The 23525-nt window shown below is 34.4% G+C and overlaps 1 protein-coding gene across 1 annotated transcript; it reads left to right on the top strand.

Moving 5' to 3' along the window:
- Window positions 1-20532: 20532 nt before the first annotated feature.
- LOC141707656 (11S globulin seed storage protein Ana o 2.0101-like) lies at window positions 20533-22405 on the top strand. The gene is made up of 4 exons (XM_074510955.1): window positions 20533-20879; window positions 20963-21204; window positions 21291-21737; window positions 21841-22405. The coding sequence occupies exons 1-4, from the start codon at window positions 20591-20593 to the stop codon at window positions 22243-22245; spliced, it is 1383 nt and encodes a 460-aa protein (XP_074367056.1). The 5' UTR covers window positions 20533-20590; the 3' UTR covers window positions 22246-22405.
- Window positions 22406-23525: the final 1120 nt, after the last annotated feature.

Raw genomic sequence — 23525 nt, forward strand, 5'->3', positions numbered from 1 at the left:
ATTATTTTCGAATTTATTTTATTAAAAATATGAATTTTTGTTCGGATGATTGTTTGTATGATTTGATGATTGTATGTTGTAGAGCTTGTTTTCCTGATGATTTTCATATGTCATACGTCTGATTTGGAGTTCAATAACATGTTCAAATTTGAGTTTGATTTTCGAATTTTAAAATTAGGGTTTATAACCCGTATGAATGTTCTTAATTGAAATTTGGGGGTTTCTTATTCTGTGATAGATTGATGTTGTGATATAGTGGATTGTGTTCTCTGTGAAATTAGCAATCCAGTCGTATAAGTTTCATGAACCAACGAAGTCTGTAGAGAAGGGAGTTGTGTTTTGAAGTTTTCCGATGTTCGCCGGAAACTGGGAAATTTCACGGCCAAATTCCGGCCAAATCAGGGATTGTTAGGTTGTTTTGATTGCATGGTTGTGTTCCTGGTGTTGTGTAGAAGTGATCTGGAGCTTGTGGCAAGGTGAGGAGGCCGAAATCGTGTTCTCCGGTCACCCCTGTGTTTTCCGGCGACTGGACTGTAAAAATTGCAGTTTGGTCCCTGAAGTTTTGGGGACGATGCAGTTTGGTCCCTGTAGTTTTCAGACTTTGCAAAAATAGGATTCCTGTTTTAAAAATGTTTAAAAATCATATTTCCCATTTATTTTTATTATAAAAAATCGTTTTTAAATTCTGAAAATTCTAAAAATTATTATTTTAATTCCGAAAATTATTTTTAATTCACAAATAAATCTGAATTAATTATTTAATTAATTTCAGTTAATTTTTAATTGATTAATTAGTCAATTAATTCGAAAATTAATTGATTAATTGATTTAATTAATTATTAATTGATTTTTAATTAATTATTTAATTAGATTTAATTATTAAAAATGATTTAAAAATTCTGAAAAATAGTTTAGAGCTTTAAAATATTATTCTAAATTATTTTCAAGGCTCGATAATTATTCTAAAATTGTTTCGGAGCCAGAATTGGTCAGCCGAACCCTGTTTATTAACTTGAAATTTGATCCAACGACCCGTTTTAATTCCGAAAAATGTTTTAAAAATTATTTTAAATACCCGAAAGCACATTTATGACCTAAGACTTCTTTATAAATGATATGTCCTTGATTACGTGATGTATTATGTGTTATATGTGACATGTGGTTTGACTATCGGTCTATATAGGCGGTGTATACTTCGTTATTGCGTAGATTTCAATCCGTTAATCGGATTTGGGTAAAACGAAGGGTAGATAAAAGAGTGCGTTGAATAGAATCTTGTGAGTTGATGATTGATAGATGCTTATGATATATGAGCAGAAGAGGCAAGGCGTAGAAAAGGGAAACAGATAGTTGAGGAGTAAGACGATTGTGATTGGAAGCGAGTACAGAGTAGTAAGCTAATTCCAGGCAAGTGTTCTGAACTTTCTCGAGATATTGAAATTCTTGATAGTCTTGTTGACATTGCAAGTGCTTTGAAGCACAGAAACCTAAACCCTGATTTCAGTTATTGTTCTTGAGCTATGAACCATATTCTTTCTAAGCTATTGATTATTATAAACCCAAACTTGAACCTCAAGTATACGATACTATTCCATAAATACATGCAAACAAAATCCCAAACACTGAACTGAATTACTTATACATTCAACCATTGTATCCTATGCTTTGAGAGCTCAAATCTTTGAAACCCTGAAATATTGATTCTTTTGTTATCCAATTCTTTCAGTTCCCAGCATTCAAGCTTGTAAACTACTTTATTGATTCTTACAAAGATTGAAACCCTTTCATTGTTAAACAGTCATTGTTGTTAATGATTCTGGTTATTGTTTATTATTGCATATTCTGTTATTATGTTAGAATTGGATTGTTTTTTTTTATAAAATTGTGGACCAGATTCGTGGTCAGACCATATAATGGTCAAGTTAGGCGAATGTGTGCCTTGGATCCAATAGTTAGAGCAATGTTGTGTGCCTTGCTCGGGGTTAGTGCGTGACTGATCAGCAGCCTAACCTTGGTTTTTAAATTAAAAGTATATTATCCAATTCTAAATCATAATCCATTCTTCACTTGATATCATAAATATATTCACCTGATGATCATTATTCTCAGTTTTGTTATTGTGACTTGCTGAGCTAGTTAGCTCATTTGTGCGATGTTGTTTATATTCTTTCCAGTTAAAAAGGAACCAGTTGGTAAAGAGGATCCCCAGTCCAGCGCGAGAGCTAGGGGTTCAGGTTGAGAAAGCTGAACTAGTAGACTTCTTTTGGGATAATCTATGTTTGTAAAAGTTTGTAATAATGTTTGATACTCAGTGTGAGTTGAAATAGTTGGGATTTGAACGGTTTGTAATATATTAGTGTGTTGGCTTGTGTGCATACTTTAACCTGTCGCGGTCCGTGGTGGTGGATAAGTAGGGTCACTGCATATAATTATTATTATCTTTATTATTGTTATAAGCAGGTTATAATTAAGGTATGTGTGTGGACCCCAAACTTCTGACCCGGGTTTGGAGGGCGCCACATTTATCATTCACTTTCAAGGCAACTGATTTTCCTTTGCTATTTTTTCTCTCCTTTCTTTGCTGGAATTCCAAGTCATGAGTTCTCAGCATGCCATAGACTTCATCCAGAATGATTATTTCCGAATCATACTGATGTCGTATGATTGAAGTCTGAGTCTCCCATTCTTTATTCAGGGCTCTCAAAAACTTAGTATTTGAATCCTCTCGATCATACACCTTTCTCACCAAAGACAGATTGTTGAACAGGGTCATAAATCTGTCATAGATATCAGTGAGACTTTCATCAGGCTTGGCCTCAAAGTGTTTATATTATTGAATCAGAACAGCCTTTCTGTTCTTCTTGATGGCCATGGTTCCTTGACATTGGGTTTCCAGAGCATCCCAGATCTCCTTGGTAGTCTTGTAGGATATAACCATGTTTGACATCACAGAATCAAGACTGTTATGCAAAATGTTTCTTACCTTTGCATCTTTCAGCACATCCACTTTCTCTTCTGGTGTCCACTCACTCTTCTCCTTCAACTGATAATGTTCAGCAACAGTAGGAGTTGCAGGCACTAGTTTTATTGGCATATAAGGTCCATCATTAATTACATCAAGATAATCTGGATCTGTAGCTTCCAGGTGCATGAGCATCTTCACCTTCCATGTAGGATATTCAGTCTTTTTCAGAATGGGGATTTTAATACTTTCATACTTGTTCAGAGACATGTATAGATCGCTTCTGATTGTAAGTTTATCAGTAGGCTCTGATACCAATTGTTTCCCAGTAAAGATACAATTGTTTAAGGGGGGTTGGATACAATTGTATAAATGTTTCTAACAAGTATAAAAATATAACAGTTCTTTATATTTCTGATAAAAACTGTTACAAAATCTCTCAAGAAATACTAATGTTCTTGAGAGCTGCTAAGTCGTACAATGCTCGAGTTAATCATAATATGATGACCTAAACTGTGTTTATATAATACACAGCTGCTACAAATCAGTCTAGGATATGCATTATCAAATACTAACAGAAAATGATACATATCTCTAACTAAATATACAAAGTCCTATCACTCAGAATGAACAGATATTCATCCCTCAAAATATGGAACAGACTCAATCTTCACAACAGACTGCTCTTCAAATACTGATGCTTCTGCAGATACTGATGGGCATCAAATCCTGATAGCATATCAAATCCTGATGATATTCAGAACAGCCAGATCCTGAGCTTCTCCTGATCATTGAGAATCAGCACGTAACACGTATAAGTGCAAAGTGCGAGATAACCCCAAAGACTCCCGCCGAGGACAACTTATCGAATGTACATAAAAGTCTCCTAAACCACACACTAGATTCAACAATAGTTCCCCTACGAGAAATACTCGCAATACTACAAAATGGCATCTTTAATATGTTTTCCGGGAAAGTGGGCTCTCGGAGACCTCTTCTTTCCCTGAGGGCGCGCCCTGAGGGTTCGAAAGCCCTTCGGAGTTCCTTCGGACTCCCAGGGCGCGCCCTGGGTGTAACGTCTAAAAAAATTACGCTTGTATTATATCATATTTATAATAAATTATGTGTGTTAATGTGTCATTTATGTGTAATTAGTAGTAAAACCCTAATTACTACATGTTACGTGCATTCTGTATTATCCGGGTATTTTCAGAATATTTTTCAGATATTATATTTTGTATTTATAGCTTTCGTATCGAAAGTTATACGACCCGAACTATGATTTTATAGTTGATATTTTAAATAAAATAATGGGCCTTATTTTTCATCAAACGGCTTGTACCATCGCATTATTCTGAACACCTAGATATTTTATAAATTTTCTCGTTTCGTGAAGAATGACTTTTCCGGGCCCTATTGGGTGTTAAAACCCCCAGAAAAATCACATTGTTATTTTTATAAAATTATAGGACTTTCATATATACCATTTCTTTGTATTTTATATTATTTACACTTTTTGGAAAAATTTGGCAAATATATTATATATATAATATTTAAAAATTAAATTTTAATACTAAAGAATTATAAAATTAGGGGCCAATTAATTTTAAAAGATGTAGAATTAGGGCCTTAATTTTAACTAGGAGTATTAATGTTACTACTATAAATAGCCTAATTTTTATTTAATTATTATTAATTAAGTAATTAAAAATCAGAAAATACACAAAATTCTCTGCAAATCGGGTCAAGAAGAACAGGGTCGGGTCAAGGATTCAATCGACGATTTCGAACTGATTACTGCATCAAATCAAGTGATTCAAGTACCCAAATCGAAGTTTTTCATCTAATCTTTCTGTTTTAGATATCAATTTCAAGTTTTAATTCGTTGTTTTTGATTTTTGAATTCTAGGGTTTATGTTCGAATTAGGGTTTTTTGATTCTAGGGTTATTATGATGTTGTGATGATTGATATAACTTTATTAGATGATTTACAGTCGATTCATGGTATTTAATTGAACGAATGATTCCTGGATAGTGATTTTCGATTATTAGGGTTTATGTTCAATTTTCAAATTATACCTTCGTGATTTTGGTGAATATTTGGTTCTTTAAAGGTTAAGGGTTTGATTGTATGTGTTCTTAGCTTTAATTTACACTATAGAACGTTGAATTTCATGTACGAATGAAGAAAATCGATACTTGGTCAGAGTTAATGTCGGTTTAGATCGGAGAAATTGACGGGGGGATTATTCAATGATGTTGTTGCTGGAATTAGATTGCAAAAGTAATTTAGAACTGATCCCAGCTTAAAAATGAACCAAACTGTTCCGTGTTTGGCCTGAAAACGGCTGACCGAAAGTTACTACGGTGGCCGGATTCTGGGCAAAATCCGGCGTGTTCTTTAGGACCCGGATTTTGACCCGTTTATATTACCCGGTTTTGATCTGAGTTGTCAGATGTTCTGATTCTGACAAATTTTCTAGAATTTAATTTTTATTTTATTTTTATTAATTATAAAAAAATCAGTTTTATTTATTTTATAATTGATTAATTAATTATTTAATTAATTGATTTGTATTATAAATAATTCTGAAATATTTTCTAAAATTCATATTTAATTATTTTCTTAATTATTTATTATTTGTTTATTATTTAATTATTATTTAAAAAATGAATAATTATTTTGATAATTAATCAAATAATTTTCAATCAATCATAATAAATTCATTTTGATTCCAAAAATTATAGAAAACCCATTTTTAATTCTGATTTTTCTTAAATAATTAGTTAAAAATATTTTTAGGGTTTAATAATTAGTAATAATTATTTATATTGAATAATAAATTGATTTATCTGTGTTTATTTGATATTAATTAAACCGTTTGTCTGATTCGAGCGAAACGAAAGCCCTTTTACTTAGAAAATGAATTATTTTCATTAAAACTAATATTAAATCTTAAATTTCTTTTAGAAATTAGTTGACTTTCGATATTACTTTGATTAGGAGCCGAATCACGTGTAGAGACAAATCCGATAAATCCATAAAATAGGAAACGAGCCAAATAATGATCAGTTAAGCGAACAGCGAGTCGATTTTAATTCTAAAAATTATTTTAAACCTAAAAATGATTATGTGGCTTATGTGCTTATGTGTATTATGTAGTTAATCGAGTCTTGCTCGTTAATAAATAATATATGAGTTGGTGATACGCGTATGGGTAGATAATAGGAGTTACGTGAAGTCGGTTTGAGATGCGATTGAGACACGAGATGGCTAAATCAGTCTATTTCTTTTACAGAAGCCAGGCCAGCAAGGCCGATTGAGCCGGTGATAGACGAAGGTGAAATATTTGGAGTAAATCGCGTGGAAGGCAAGTTTCTCCCCTATTCTAAATTCAGAATAGTGACGTTTCTTCAGATTCTTATCACGCTTGTATTCTTTTGATTCTTACTTATAAACACTGTTGCACAATTGTTATTCTCTTGTTCATATTTCATTTCGATTCTTGATTTCTCCTTTTTCTTTGAATTCTCTATTCATATTCTAATTGTTACATATACACATTGGTATATTCTGGTGATTAGAATATATCAAAGCATGCCGATTGTTCTGGTTGCTCCTCCACGGACTGGATAGTGATGTTTGGGATTAAGTTTATACTTGATCCCAAGGACCGGGACATAACCGGATCCTTCATATGGGCCGTAGATCCTGGGTACTCGACTAAATCTATATAGTGAGATATAAATCTGTACTGTGTCCTGACTGATCAGCAGGGTATAGGTGCGAACTTGTGTCCAGTTTAATTCATTTGTATTCGCCAGTGATGGCCTTCTTTCTTTTCTCGTAGGGTTATATCTTTACAGATGTACCCAGATTACCGATTCATTTAAATTTCTTTAACAATGTTTATATTTGCGGACTTGTTGAGCAATTGTTGGCTCACCCCTTTTTGTTGTTATTCACCTTATTATTTTCAGTTAAGAAGGAAAATGAAACCTCTCAGGACTCGATTAGTAAAGAAGCGAGTCAGGCCGCGGGACCCTCTCATACCCAAGGTATTGATTCCAATCTAGGAAGAAAGCTTTAAGATGTCTGAATAGGTGGAGTGTAGATAGTTAGTGTATGTGTTTGAATAAAGATGAACTTAGTTTAAAACTGGTTAGACAATGATTTTTAATAAAGAGAGTTTGTAAGATTTTGAATTTGGTTTGTAATAAAATAGTTAGTGGTTCTTGTTTTCATACTTCAACCTAAAAAGATCCTGGTTAGTGTTAAAGGGGTTTAGATATATTTCATTATTATGATTATTCAGATTGCACAGGTTTGGAGATTAGCTAGTAACCCCCAGACTTATACCCCCGGTGTGGAGGGCGTTATACTAGGGGGTGCAGAGATTCTCCGAGGGTTTCTCCTTCCAACTTGTATAATTCTTATGTATTATTCACTTCCCATTTGAGTTTTGGGAGCAATATTCCTTGCTATTTCTTCATCATTATCCATTTCACATTGGGGAGCGGCCACCTCGTGTAGCCATATAGCACAAGGCGCACCCTAAAAGGTCCTAGGACGTTTCCTCAGAGCCCAGATCATTACTTGCATTTTGATAGTTGCATTCGTTCTCCCATAGCTCCGGGACAACTTCTATGAACTCCTTCATCAATACTTACTTTTTCGTCATCATCTGTTATCATAGCGATCATCGTATAATCCTTGTTGTAGCGACCGTCGTAGCCTCTCTTGTTACGTCCGTCGTAGATCTCCTTTGTGATGAACGTCATGGACCTTTGTGCAAAACCTTATGAATAGTTGTCGTAAATCCTCATTGTTGATGGTCGTCGCAAATGACCACCCACACGGCTAGCACCGTGTATGGCGTGCCCGGGGCTCCAACGATGCGTTCTCCGAAACTCATCCTTCTTCTTCCTTGATGATGATTTGACCCATTTTCTTGAAGATCCGATAAAATACTCGTGATGATTTTATGCCGTAAAAATTAACCCCCCCCCATTTTGTAGTTTGTTAAGAAACAAAATGGAACATGCCCTTCACTTCCTTCAATCTTCCGTAAGTAGTTCTAGTCTTCTTTTTCGCAAAACCCTTCACAAGTAAGCTTCCTTCCGTGAGTATGCGAAAGCTTGTTCTTCCGTAGAAAATTATTTAGTTGACAAAATTTACCGTGAAATTTTCTTTCGAGATTCCATGATGAGTCCTTCAATTTTTCTTTTGAAAAAATCTTCCACAAACACTTCTGAAAATCCGTAAAAAAAATTCTTTCTTCCCATTGTTAGAGTTGTGCGGAGTGCGCCCTACCTCCCGGGAGTTTTTTTGGGGGGTTGAAACTTCAACCAATTTAAAAATTTTCTTTCAGATATACATCTCTTCTTCATCTTCATATAATTTCCCATAAACTTGCATTTTAAATATGCATAACTTGAAGTTCTTATAGCATCTTCGTATTGATCTTCAATTATGTTATGAGAGTATATTGGAATTGAAAATAAGGACACCAATTTACACCACTCTCACACATGACGGCACGGTCGAGGCACGCCATAGGGATCTCATCCGCGATCCCCGCTTTTTTCTTCACGGGGCGCACCCGGGGTGTTCCCAGAACCTTGGGTGTGACCCTTATTTCCTCGTTGGGGCTTGCCTTAACTCCTTCAAAATATTTTTTGATTTTTGTTGATATTATGGCTCGTCTTATCCTTTTTTTTCTTTTCTTTAATGTAGATGGATGACAATTCTTCTCCGTTTTTTCACTCATTTTGCGAAGTTCAACCTTCGATATGGATTTTTCCCTCTTTTCAACTTTTGTCGCCATCTTCGTTACTTCATCTTTTCGAATCTTTCTTAAAGCAGATTTGTTGAGGGGAGATCGCTTTATCTCCTTAGAGCAGCTTTGTTGAGGGGAGATAACATAAATTATATTCTACAACATATATACCGTGAACATAAAAAAACACTCCAAAATACTTTCATATTTTTAGTAAGAACACATTGATTAAATCAAAGTAACAGTACTTAAAAGGACAAAAAGAAAAAAATGTGAAAGAACCAATCTATCTATATGCTTTACTAATAAGAAATACTCTTTTATATATTTATATAGATAACCTTATTTGATTTTGTTATGGCTCGATTCTCTATAACTACTTATTTGTACAAGTTTGTTTATAGTATAACGTCTATGATTTCACTTGCATTCAATTTATGATTATTACATATAATTATACACTTTTATCATGTCATGATGGCTAATTTAACAAATTAAATAATATTTTATATTACTATTTTAATCTGGGTTTGTGATTTGGCACTGGTTATTTAGTAGTAATAGCATAATATTGTATTCGCATGGTCTTTAAAAATTATATAAATGACTGAGCTACGATATAAAAAAGTTAGAAAAAAAAATCTTTTATACCATATTGTGTAATTATGATTACTAGGATAAATAAAAAGTAAAATTATAAAAATTGGCAGAAGTAAGAAAACAAGATAATTTGATCCAAAAATAAAATAGGGTGTGCATGAATAAATTTAGGGTGTGTATAAATACTATCCAATTTAATCCACAATAGCTTATAGTCATTACATCCAATGCGATAAGCTGATTAAATAATTTGACATTTCATGTCGAGGTTAAATATATAAAATTGTCTGACAAGAGTTTGGAGTTTGAATTTTGTACGACTCATTAAATTTTGGTCTCAAAACTCGTGATGTTTTTGCTTGGCTTTGTTTGTCTACTATTTTTAGCATAAGCTAAAAATGGGTAAATAAGCTAATCGGTCATTATACAATATCAAAACTTTAACTTGGATTATCAGTCGAAAAAAAATTACAGTTAAACACTTGAATAATAAAAATATTTCAAGTAAGTTTGTCTAGTTAGTCCCAATAAATTCATTGACGGAATAGTGTTCTGTAAACTGATATCACATCAAGTTTAAACAGCAAACTGGTCACTCAACTTTGTATATTTTCAATTAGGTTATGAACTAATTTATTCAGAAAGTTTACGGTTTCATCAAAAAATAACTTTTTTTATCTTTTTTTCCAAAATTCTACATTTATTTAATTAATTTTTCTTATCCTTAAAAAAAATTGTTTAAGCATATTTACCCTACAAAAGATATTTTTTATCACAAAATTATAGTATAAAAATTGTAGAAAATGAAAATATCTTTTAAAAAATTTGAAAGCAACAATTTATTGCTTACAATATTTGCTACGATTTTTTTAAGTGAATATAACGTAAAAAAATAAAAATGAACTACACCTAGTTAGTACATTATATAATCGATTATTTTTGAAATGGCTTAAATGTATTTTAATTTTTTTGACCCTATAACTGATATTTTCTAGAAAAATATAAAGTATAAAATTTACGTAGTACGAAAAATCTTTCCGAAAATACCAATATCAACAAATTTTGACTGGGGATAATTTTTTTACAAATTGTTTTGAGTGATTTTTTTCTCGTAGGGAACCCGCGGCTGCTACCCTTCGGGTGCGCACTGAGTATACCTCACGGGCTCGCGCAATAACTTACAAACCACGTGAACCAAGATAAACCACACTTAAGCGAAAAAATTTCGTTCACGAGGCATAATTATAAATTCTCCTCCCATGGGATTGAATCTATGACCAAAATAATAATTATCCTCTTGCTGAGCCAACTGAGCCAACCCTTGCGGGCAGTTTTGAGTGATTATATTATAAAAGAAATTGAAAAATGAAATATACCCATTTAATTAATTATAAAAATAAAAAAATGATTTTTATTTAATTTTTTAATAAAACTCAATCTTATTTTAAAAAAATAAGAATAAAAATTTATTTAATTCCTTTCCAACCTCACGAACCCATTTAAAAGTTTTCAGATTGTTTTTTGTTTCAACGAACAAGCGTAAAATTCATTAAAACATTAGAACCCAATTGGAACAACCTTACAATATTTTCGTAAAATTAAAAATAATCTAAATAAATATCCATTTTGTTTTCATATCGCTTAACAAATTGAATATGCAAATTTTTCCATCTAAAAAGTATTACAATAACATAACAAGTAATCCAACCTACACCATTTGTGAAACTAGTGACATGACAATTAACCTTCGTATAAGTATAATCTGTACTCCAATTTTCAGAACTACCAATTATATCAACTGATATTGGAGAAACAAATATCCCAAAATATGAACAACTTTTTATTGTAAAAGTTGACATCTTGCGATATTAACCACCGTCTCATATAAATCATTCTCAGAAAAACTACCGAAACACGTAACATGACACACAAAAATAGAAAAACATAATACACTAACGTCTCAAATAGACGACACGAGTAACAACCTTCATAACAAGGGACTCAACAAGATTTCATCCAAAAAGGATTAAGTCTCGGTTTTATTGAAAAAATTGATAAATAGAAGAGAGTACAGGAGGGAGCGAAGGGGAGGGGGAAGAAGGATCCGAGAGGGGAGGGGGTGAATGTGTTTTATTATTTTATGCTTTTTTTAAGCTTTTTATGGTTGAAAAAGTAAATTAAATCTTGTAGTGAAATGTGTTATTGCAGAAATTAAACATGCAATAATAAAGAACACAGATCTTTCAAAACTCACTTAATTTTATATTAAAATTAAGAATGTTTTGCTATAAAAAATTTAGGATCTTTGTTAATAAAGAGTTTAGCTTCTTCTTGAGAGGGTTACAAGATTTTATATCTAAATTGTTACTACTGACTAAAGGACCATTTTCAGCTTTATAATTTAGTTAACTGCTGGTTTACACAGTGTACAATAATACATGCTATTAACTTTAGTAAACTGTCACTTGTCATTTCCATTTTAGGAAAAGTGTATCTTCTATTTCTTGCTTTGCATATCTTAACATCCTGTGTTACTTTGATCTTTCTTTGTTAGTTAATCTTCACCATTGATCTTGCACATCATTCAAGCTGCTTTTTGTAGACTTGTTAGTCCAGCTGGTTGGATTGTTTGTTGATTGTTAATCTTGGATATTGAACTGGTCTGCAACTTTATACTTTGAGATTTTACCTCGAGATCTCCATTTGGTCTCTAGAGAACTTGACATCTTGATAAGTATATTGGCTTATAAAGATCTCTAATACTCCATAGTTAATTTGACTTATAGAGGTCTCTGAGTTCTTTATAAGAGAATTTGGCTTGTCGAGATCTCTAGTCTTTATATCTTCACTTTGACTTATCGACATCTCTGAGTTCTCTAGTGGCTTATTGACTTATAGATAACTCAGAGTTCTCTAGTCAAATTTGACTTATCGATAACTCAGTGTTCTCTAGTGAATTTTGGTTTATCGATATCTCTGAGTTCTCTAGTGGAATTTGACTTATCTATAACTCTGAGTTCTCTAATGAATGTTGACTTGTCGATAACTCTGAGTTCTCTTGTGAAGAAATGACTTGTCGATATCTCCAATCTTCATGTTTTCAATTTGCTTCTCGATATCTGTGTGAGTTCTCTATAAGTTTTTCTAACTTCTCGATAAGTCATTTGGAGTTCTCGAGTGACTTCTCTATAACACTAAACCTATGACTTGTAGAGATCTTTGACTTAGAATATTTTTATCCAAACAGATTTATTTAACTCCAAGCTTCTTCATAATTCTTTTGAGGCATGATCTTCTTGATTTTCTTCCAGCTAGAATCCTTAGACTTGATATTGTTTAAAGACTACTAGGTCAGCATCTAGCACAGTTATCCTCATAGGATTAAATAGTCACATAAACAGTCATATCACTATCAGAGTTTAGAAATTCACATCAGACAACAATCAGTACTTAAGCAATTTTCAATTATGCACAGAATACACAAAGAAAGTAATATCTGTAAATATTGATCATAAAGTCTGATGTATCAGAACAAAACTAAGCAGATTTAGAGAAAGAACCTGAAACCATTCCAAGTTCATTTACCAATCTTGTAAAAGTAGCTTCACACAGTGGTTTTGTGAAGATATCTGCTAGTTGTTGATCTGTTGGAACAAAGTGCAATTCCACTGTACCTTCATCCACATGTTCCCTTATGAAGTGGTACCTAATACTGATGTGCTTTGTCATTGAGTGTTGAACTGGATTACCTGTCATAGCAATAGCACTTTGATTATCACAGTAAATAGGAATTTTAAAATATGTTAACCCATAATCCAGTAACTGATTCTTCATCCAAAGAATCTGTGCACAACAGCTTCCTGCAGCAATGTACTCTGCTTCTGCAGTTGATGTGGAAATTGACTTTTGTTTCTTAAGAAACCAATCTGCCTCCAAGAAATTGGCAGCTTCCACTTGTGCTTTTCCAGTCAATTTTGCAACCTGCAAAATCTGCATCTGAGTAACCTATTAGTTTAAAATCTGATTCTCTGGTATACCACAATCCCAGATCAGCTGTTCCTTTAAGATACTTGAAAATTCTTTTCACAGCTGATAAGTGAGGTTCTCTTGGATCTGCTTGAAATCTTACACAAAGACAGGTAGCATACATGATATCAGGTCTACTAGCAGTTAGATAGAGTAACGAGCTAATCATACCTCTGTAATCAGTAATATCTACTGATTAACCAGTATCCTTATCCAGTTTTGTTACAGTGGCCATGGGAGTGGATGCACTTGAACAATCTTACATTCCAAATTTCTTCAGCAAATTTCTGGTGTACTTTGTTTGACAAATAAAAGTGCCTTCTTCATTCTGCTTGACTTGAAGGCCCAGAAAATAGCTAAGTTCCCCCATCGTACTCATTTGATATCTTGACTGCATCAGTTTGGCAAACTTCTTGCAAAGTCTGTCATTTGTAGAACCAAAGATGACATCATCAACATATATCTGAACCAGAAGTAAGTCATTTCCATGGTTGAGGTAGAACAGTGTTTTCTCTATAGTTCCTCTGTTAAATCCACTTTCCAGAAGAAACTGAGCTAAAGTCTCATACCATGCTCTTGGAGCTTGCTTAAGGCCATAAAGTTCTTTATCAAGCCTGTAGATATGATTAGGATATTTGGGATCTACAAAGCCTGGAGGTTGTTCAACATATACTTCCTCCTCCAATTCTCCATTGAGAGAAGCACTTTTCACATCCATTTGAAAGACAGTAAACATTTTGTGAGCAACATAAGCCAAAAATATCCTAATGGCTTCCAATCTAGCAACTGGTGCAAATGATTCATCATAATCAATTCCCTCCTGTTGAGAATATCCTTTTGTAACTAACCTTGCCTTATTCCTTATAATTATGCCATCACTATCAGTTTTGTTTCTGAATACCCACTTTGTACCAACAACAGATCTATTCTTTGATCTTGGCACTAGGTTCCAGACTTTGTTTCTTTCAAATTCATTTAACTCTTCCTGCATTGCTTGCACCCAATCAGCATCTTGAAGAGCTTCTTCCACTTTCTTTGGTTCAGTCTGAGAAAGAAAAAAATTGTAAAGACATTCACTTGAAGTAGCTGTTCTAGTTCTGACACCTGCATCAGGATTTCCAATTATTAAGTCAGGTGTATGTGATTTAGTCCACTTCCTTGCAGATGGAAGGTTTCTCTAGAACTGGATGCTCCCCCATGATCCATGATATCTTCATCAACATTTTCTGATGCTCCCCCTGAAACTATGCTCTCTGAGTTGGATCCTTCAGAATTTAAGTTTTCAGAACTATCAGAACTTGGCTTATCAGAACTTGACGAATCAAAACTTGAAGAGCCAGTTGTATATTCTGATGCTTCTTGAGATGTAGTTGTATCTTGAGTATGCTCCCCCTGCATAGGTGCATCTTCCTTTGCGTAGTCACCACAGTTTCAATAACATCAGAGTTTAATCCATCAGAGTTTAATCCATCAGAGTTTGTAGTATCAGGATTTAGACTATCAGGATTTTCAGTATCAGAATTTAAGTCTTTATTTTCAAATCTCAGCTGATCATGATCATTGAAATCTTCAAGTCTAGTAATCTTCTTATCATCAAAAGAGACATTGATAGATTCCATGACCACTCTTGTTCTCAAGTTATAGACTCTGAAGGCTTTTGTGGAAAGTTATCCAACAAAGATTCCTTTATCAGCTTTTAGATCAAATTTGGATAGATGTTCAGGGTGAGTCTTAAGAACAAAACATTTGCATCCAAATACATGAAAATACTTCAGATTTGGCTTCTTTTTCTTCACCATCTCATATGGTGTCTTTCCTTGCTTCTTAATGAGAGTTGCATTCTGAGTAAAATAAGCAGTCTGCACAGCTTCAGCCCAGAAATAGGTTGAAAGCTTTGCTTCATCAAGCATTGTACATGCAGCTTCAATGAGAGTTCTATTCTTTCTTTCAACAACTCCATTTTGCTGTGGAGTTCCAGGAGCAGAAAATTCCTGCTTGATTCATGGTTTTTGTAGAACTCTTCCATTATCAAATTCTTGAACTCAGTACCATTATCACTTCTTATTATCTTCACAGAATCTTTGACCAATTTATCCAGTTGCCTGATATGATCAATCAAGATAGATGCAGTTTCACTTTTTGTGTGCAAAAAATACACCCATGTGTATCTGGTGAACTCATCCACTATGACCATAGCATATTTCTTCTTTGCAATAGACATGACATTTACTGGACCAAATAGATCAACATGTAGTAGGTGATAAGGCTCAAGAATTGATGATTCAGTCTTGCTCTTGAATGAGGATTTCCTTTGTTTAGCCTTCTGACAAGAATGAAAAAGGCCATCAGGAGCAAATACTGACTTTGGCAGTCCTCTCACAAGATCTTTCTTGACTAATTCAGTTATATTGTTGAAATTTAAATTAGAGAGTTTCTTGTGCCAGTTCCAGCTTTCTTCAATTGATGCTCTACTAATCAGACAGATTGTAGAACCATCAGTACTTGTTGAAAGCTTGGCTTCATAGATGTTACCATGCCTGTATCCTTTCAGAACAGCTTTGCCTGTAGATTTGCTAATAACTTCACAGTGTTCTTCAAAGAAATCCACATGATAACCTCTGTCACAGATTTGACTAACACTCAGCAGATTGTGTTTAAGTCCTGAGACCAGAGCTACTTCTTTAATGATGACATTCCCAAGATTGATATTGCCATATCCCAACATTTTTCCAATATTGCCATCTCCATAAGAAACACTTGGGCCAGCCTTCTCCACAAAGTCTGATAGCAGGGCTTTATTTCCAGTCATATGTCCTGAACATCCACTGTCCAGAACTAGGATGTTCTTCCTGTTGCCCTGCAATCACAAAGACCACTAATGATCAGTTTTAAGGACCCAGACTTGCTTGGATCCTTTGGCCTTTTTAAGTTTGTTAATATTTGCAGCGGATTTAGCATCAGAGTTTATGTTAACAGTTTTCTTATCAGATTTTGTAATATCAGACTTTGCATCAGAACTTACACTAGAAGGAATAATGCTAAATTTCTTTACAGAAGGTTTTATTTGATAATAATCATAGTATAGACTATGATATTCCTTACAAGTATAAATGGAATGCCATAAACTACCACAATGAAAACAAGGATTTTGTGGCTTATATCTAACAGACTGACTCTTAACTCCTGACTTTGAAGGTAAGGAGTTTATGTTCTTATTCTTCCTGCAAAAAGAAGCTAGATGGTTAGAACTTCCACAGTTATGACACATTTTTCTAGGAGCATCAGGAACAGGCTTATAATCATTGCTTTTATTCACACCTTCCTTTCCATTCCTATTTTTCCTAGGTGATTTTACCTTGTTTGCATTCTTAACATCTTTCAGCTTATGCTTAAGCTGCTTCTTTGTCATTAAGCCTACATTTACTTCAGTTGTCTTTTCCTGTTTTAGTTTGTCAGAAGTTAATTCCTTTTTAACTTCTGATTTCTCAGTATCAGACTTTACAGCTACAAACTTAACAGGTTTTAACTTTAGCTTTTGTTTAACAACTATAGGCTTAATATCTACAGTTCCTTTATCATTCTTATCCTTTCCATAACTTAAGCCCTCTTTCCAGTTTTCACTACTTAACAAATTCTGAGTTGTTCTGCCAGAGTTAGTCCAAGTCCTGATAATCTCTCTTTCCTTTTCTAACTCAGTTTTTAGAGATTCATTTATTTTAAGTACTTCATCCCTAACATAGAAAGCATCATCTCTATCTTTCTGAGTTTGATGGAACATGACTAACTCTTTTTCTAAATAATCATTCCTCTTTTTACAAGAAAGATTTTCAGAAGTTAATCTTTCACATGTTAAAGTTTGATCTCTATAGCTAATGAATATGATTTTAAGATATCTTCTCAACTCATTAATATCATCAGTATGAAAGGCATAAGTAGTTTGAGGTACCTTTAACTCAGCAGCTTCAGAACTGCTTTCAGCACTTGCCATATCAGCATTTGCCATCAAGGAATAATTCTCCTCACTTTCAGAATCTGAGGTGTTTTTTCAGCTTTTGTTCTTTGTGACAAGAGCCTTGCCTTTGTCACTCTTCACTTTCTTGCAATCAGGAGATATGTGGCCTTTCTCACCACAGTTGTAGCATTTGACATTTGTATAATCTCCTCTGTCAGACTTTCCTCATTTGCCCTCAGATTTTCTGAAATTCTTCTTATCAGAACTTGCACCTTTCCTGGAAAACTTCTTTCCCTTCCTGAACTTCCTGTATACAATCTTCGTGATTCCTTTCACCATAAGAGCACACAGCTTCATCATCTCTTCATCAGCATCCGTCTCAGGCAAGCTTTCAGATTCTGAGTCATCATCACTATCAGAACTTGATGACTCAGTATCAGACTTTGTGAAGAGAGCTTTACCCTTGCCTTTCCTTGAGGTAGCTGTCTTGGGGGATTCTTCTTCAGCCTTAAGAGCAACTGTCCTTGACCTTCCTCCTTTCCTCTTGCTTCTTTGTTCCATCTCAAGTTCATGAGTCTTGAGCATCCCATAAATTTCATCAAGAGTCGTTTCATCAAGATTATAGTTGTCTCTTATAGTTGTTGCCTTCAAATCCCAGCTTTCAGGAAGAGCTAACAGGAATTTAAGGTTTGAATCTTCAAGATCATACTCCTTATCAACCAGTGACAAATCATTCAAGAGCTTGACAAATCTGTCATATAAATCAGTCAATGACTCAGTTGGCTTTGAGTCAAAGTGTTCATACTCTTGAGTGAGTATTGTCTTCCTGTTCTTCTTGATCGAATCAGTTCCCTGACATCTTGTTTCCAAGGCATCCCATATCTCCTTTGCAGTCTTGCAGTTAATTACCCTGTTTGACATTACATTATCAATGGCACTATGCAGTAAGTGTCGTACCTTCGCATCCTTAGCAATTGAAGCGATATCTTCAGCAGTGTAATCACTCTTCTCCTTTGGTACAGACTTTGCTGCTTCACCTGCAACTGCAACTGCGAGCTTTGTTGGATTGTGAGGTCCTTCCTTGATTCTGTCAAGATATTCTGGATCTGTAGCTTCCAGAAACATAGTCATCCTCACCTTCCATATGGGATATTCAGACGGTTTCAATATGGGAACTCTAATAGTCTCATATCGACTATGGATTTGTGTCTTTGGTGGTTCTTCAGTTTTGGTGGGCTTGGTTGGAGTTTCTGCTTCAGACATGATTGTTTTTGGATCTTAAACTGTTTGTGTGTTAACAGATAGGCTCTGATACCACTTGTTAGGTCACACACACTGTAGAGGGGGGTGAATATAGTGTATAGCACAATCAAATCGAATTCTAATAACACAAGTAACAGAAAACAGACTTTATTCAAAGCAATAAATTATGTTACAGTATGGAACTGTCCTCTCTCAGTGATGAACAAATATCACGAGAGCTGCTAGGGTTACAATGAATAATATTCTCGATAATGATAACACTTTTAGTGTAAACCCTATGTCTGTGTTTATATACTACACAGTTACAAGATAATCGCTAATTGATATAGAATATAATTCTGCTTCCTAAAATATATCAATCGGATATCTTTTCTTCCAAGTATTCTATTCTTCATAGAATTCCTTCTTCATGCATATATCTTCTTACGTTTGTCTTGATCTTTTTTTCCTTTCAATCAGCCGCCTTCCTTATCTAAATATTTCCTTTAAGTCCTGATATTATCTTCTGATAAATATCTTTTGAACCTTAAGTACTGATGACTTAAGTTCTGACTTCAGTATAAGTGCTGATTTCAGTTAAGTACTGATTTGTCCTGTTTAAGTAAGATCTGAAAACTAAACATAAATTATATTAGACATGACATTATCAAATATATCTAACAAGAAATGACTTGTCGATATCTCCAATCTTCATGTTTTCAATTTGCTTCTCGATATCTGTGTGAGTTCTCTATAAGCTTTTCTAACTTCTCGATAAGTCATTTGGAGTTCTCGAGTGACTTCTCTATAACACTAAATCTATGACTTGTAGAGATCTTTGACTTAAAATATTTTTATCCAAACAGATTTATTCAACTCCAAATTTCTTCATAATTCTTTTGAGGCATGATCTTCTTGATTTTCTTCCAGCTAGAATCCTTAGACTTGATATTGTTTTAACAAAAAGACTCCAGTCTGCTCTTTTACATTTTTACAGACTTTAAATGTAACAAGTACAAATGCAAACTAAGATTACAATACAACTTATTAGGGTTGTCAATTTGACTTAGTTTTGTTAAAGTACAGGCATGTCTTGCACAACATGTCTCAAAAAGACGACACGAATAACTAACTTCATAACAAGAGACTCAACAAGATTTTATCCAAAAAGGATTAAGTTTCGGTTTTATTGAAAAAATTGATAAATAGAAGAGGAGAACGAAGGGGAGGGGGAGGAAGGATCCCAGAGTGGAGGAGTGATGGCTAGAAACCCTATATATGGGAGTCGACTTTCATAAACTCTAAAATTTTCAAAAAGTTTAGTTATGAATTAACATCTAAATTTTAAGTTTTGACGTGACTGCTGGAATGGGTTTTAGGAGACAACTTATGTGGCATCACTTTACGGATTTCCGTCAATATTCAACGCATTTCAGCGATCGTGCAAATATTTTGGAGTTCATTAATGTTATTGAAAGTTCTATGTAATTCAACATTACAAATGATATTTTTTTTGTGAGTCGGTAATTCAAGTAAAAATTTTGATATGATAGAGTGACTAATTAGCTCATTTATATTTTTTAAAATGTGAACTATTTACCACATCTATAATTCGTAAAAGCATTATTTGTCAAATTCAAAGCATATTCTTTGTACATTCATAACATCATCTAAAGCATATTTCTCTGAGAGAGTTGCATGCATTTTGTATTCTTCCTCTCGGAGTGAAAGGATAAAACTAGCACTATAATGACATTTTCCCTCTTTGTAAACTAATTTGCATGCATTTTTGTAAGCTTCCTTTGGGGTTGAACAGATAAGGACTGTAATTAATGATAGCTTCATCAGCAGTAGCTATGTGGAAAGAGTCTGTGGTTTATCTGCATGCAGTATGCAACCTGTCCAGCATGCAAACTATGATCTGTCATGTCCATGCACCCCTTTAGTCCTATAAATACCAAACGATTTCCCTTCGCTACTTCACATCAAAACAACACTAACAATTACAGTTAGCTTCTTATATCAACAATGGCTTTCAAGTTGTCTTTGATATTCTTTACTTCTTTTCTGCTACTCCACAGCTGCATTGCTTGGAGAAATGACTTGCAGGAGCAACAAGAGTGCAACTTCGACCGCCTCAGTGCCCTACAACCTACCTCTAGTGTCGAGGCAGAAGGAGGTAGAACCGAATTCTGGAACCCCGATACTAAGGAGTTTAGGTGTGCTGGTGTGGCTTTCCTCAAACACACTATCCGTCCTAAAGGCCTCTTTGTTCCCTCTTACACAAATTCTGTATTGATGGTCTTTGTTGAAGAAGGTATTATTGTTATATAATAGTTCTCTAATTTAATTATGATAAATCATTGTATTTGATGATAAATTTGTATGCACTGTTGGCAGGCAGGGGATTTTATGGAGCTGTGGTGCCCGGTTGTCCTGAGACTTTCCAATCACCTCAGGAACAAAGTGGCGAAAGACCAAGAGATAGGCATCAGAGAGTCCACAACTTCAGAAAGGGTGATTTGCTTGTTATACCAGCTGGAGTTGCACACTGGCTGTACAACAATGGTGATCAGGACATCAAAGCTGTTGTGATGTTTGACACCACCAACAGGGCAAATCAGCTTGACAGCATTCCCCAGGTTTTTATAGTTTTGAAATCAATACTTCTAAACATTTGTTACTGTATTAATAAAACCATACTTATTGATGTACTACCCTGTTCCAGAGATTTTTTATTTTAGGAAATCCACAAGGAAAACAACAGGGACAGCAAGAACAACAATTAATCCAACAATTCCAAGGGGACAGTATTCTCAAACCCTTTGATGCGGAGATTTTAGCACAAGCATTCAAGATGAACCGAGAAATGGGAAGTAAGCTTAAGGGCGAGAATGTCAAAGAAGGTCACATAATCACAGTCGAAAAGGAGCTTCAAGTAGAAAGGCCAGAAAGACCACAGCAAGAAGAGCACGGCCAACAAGGACAAGGAAAAGAGCATGGCAATGGCTTGGAAGAAACCAGCTGCTCCGTGAGAATCAGGGTGAACCTTGACAACTTAGATCGAGCTGATATCTTCAATCCACAAGCCGGATATCTAACCTCCCTCAACAGCCACCATCTACCCATCTTAAGAGATGTCAGACTTAGCGCTGAAAGAGGTCATCTCCGCAAGGTGATTTTATCTATTTTTGATAGTTAAACTCAGGCACAACACTTTGTTTTAATTCATATTTTAAAATGTGTACTAATAATCGCAACAACCTCTTAATGAGCAGAACGCAATTATGGGACCATTCTGGGTGTTGAACGCACACAGCGTCGTGTACCCGACAGATGGACAAGCAAGAATCCAGATCGTAAACAACCAAGGGAAACTGGTGTTTGACGGGCGTGTAGAAAAAGGACAGTTGATCCTGGTGCCACAGAATTTCGCGGTGCTGATCCAAGCAGGAAACCAGGGATTCCGATGGGTGGCGTTTAAGACCAATGACAATGCAATGATAACTCCTATTGCAGGCAGGGCCTCAGTGTTCAGGGGATTACCAGCAAGTATTCTGGCCAATATTCTCCAAATTTCAGAGGAGGAAGCATCTAACCTCAAATATAGCAACTCCGAGACTATTATGTTCGCCCCGCAACAGCGTTCTCAAGCTGATAAATTCGTTAGAATGCTCATATAATGCTTGATTACTGAGAATAATTAATAAGTTACTTGAAAAAGATCATGGGAGACATGATATTTCCAGTTTTGAATAAAACGACATGCATTCTCCAGCAGCTGTAATAACTAATGTTGTTCTGTTTAGAGGTCTTTCAAATAAATTTCCAGTTTACTTTCAAGTTTGATCTTTAAAACACTACAAGAATTTCCAAAAATGCCAACAGAAATTAACAACGAAAATTAGTCTGTTGTAACTTACTAACATATTGCCAACAGAACCCAAAATGATTGAAAGTCATAAAAATAGTAACCAATACCTAACGGAATGCGAACAAAACATTTACCAACGGAACATTTTGTTGGCAAAATAGGCGCCAAAAGAGCCCGCGCAAACCCACCAACGGAACTAGCAACAGATTCCCATCACAAAGTTTCTAACGGAGTAGTAACGGATTAGTAATGAATTGGAACTCTGCTCCGTTAGTAATCCATTGGTAATTCGTAATAAAAATAAATCGGTTAAAATGATAATAGTTGTTGCTGTCTTAGTAAATGTAAAGTGTTAATATCAACCTACCCGGCAGTAAATGCAGTCCTCGCCTACCTTCCAGATCTTTTATTCAAAATACATTCCACAGTCATTTTCTATTTTTCTTCTTCTGCTTTGTTTACTTGGACATTCTCACAAAACTCATAAATCAAGACATAAGATTTATTTGTAATATATCAAGGTTAGTTTTTCTTCAATTATATTTTCATAATTATAACATGTGTTTTGAGCTTATTTAAGTACGTAGTTAACTTTTTCTTGCAAAATCTGTTTATATTAATGTTGTTATTTTGCATATTACTTATAGCTTAAATAATTTTTTGATGATAGAGTTTAGAAGCTTCTTAGTTTATTAGTAAATTGGGTGAATGTCTCTCATCAGCTATTATTTTGTGCTTAGCAAAAAAGAAAATTAGTGTCCTTTTATGTCTCCAAGAGTTGTGTAATTTTGTTGGTTTTAGTGGTCAATTGGGTCTCATTTGCTTTTTAAAAAGCTGGTCATATAACTCTCGGTTAATACATTTACTACTTCTTTTGGCCTTAATGGCCTCCACAATCTGTTCAAAGTTTTTTAAAAGAATTACAGTTTTCATGGCCTACTAAACCAATTTTGGAATGGATATATGGGTTGTGATTGGTGTAAGCCCAATTATGTTTAGTTGGATAGATTGATTATATCTCTGCAAACCCAGTCATATAATTTGCAAAGGCCTTTTGTATATATACTAACTTCTAGTTATGAATATTTT

Source organism: Apium graveolens, chromosome 2, assembly GCF_009905375.1.
Source record: "Apium graveolens cultivar Ventura chromosome 2, ASM990537v1, whole genome shotgun sequence".
NCBI lineage: Eukaryota > Viridiplantae > Streptophyta > Magnoliopsida > Apiales > Apiaceae > Apium > Apium graveolens.

Bases quoted from the DNA above. Each gene is read 5' to 3' on its own strand.
- LOC141707656 (XM_074510955.1), top strand. From the start codon at position 20,591: ATGGCTTTCAAGTTGTCTTTGATATTCTTTACTTCTTTTCTGCTACTC. The intron at 20,880-20,962 runs GTATTATTGTTA...CACTGTTGGCAG, and splicing joins GATGGTCTTTGTTGAAGAAG to GCAGGGGATTTTATGGAGCT. The intron at 21,205-21,290 runs GTTTTTATAGTT...ACCCTGTTCCAG, and splicing joins AGCTTGACAGCATTCCCCAG to AGATTTTTTATTTTAGGAAA.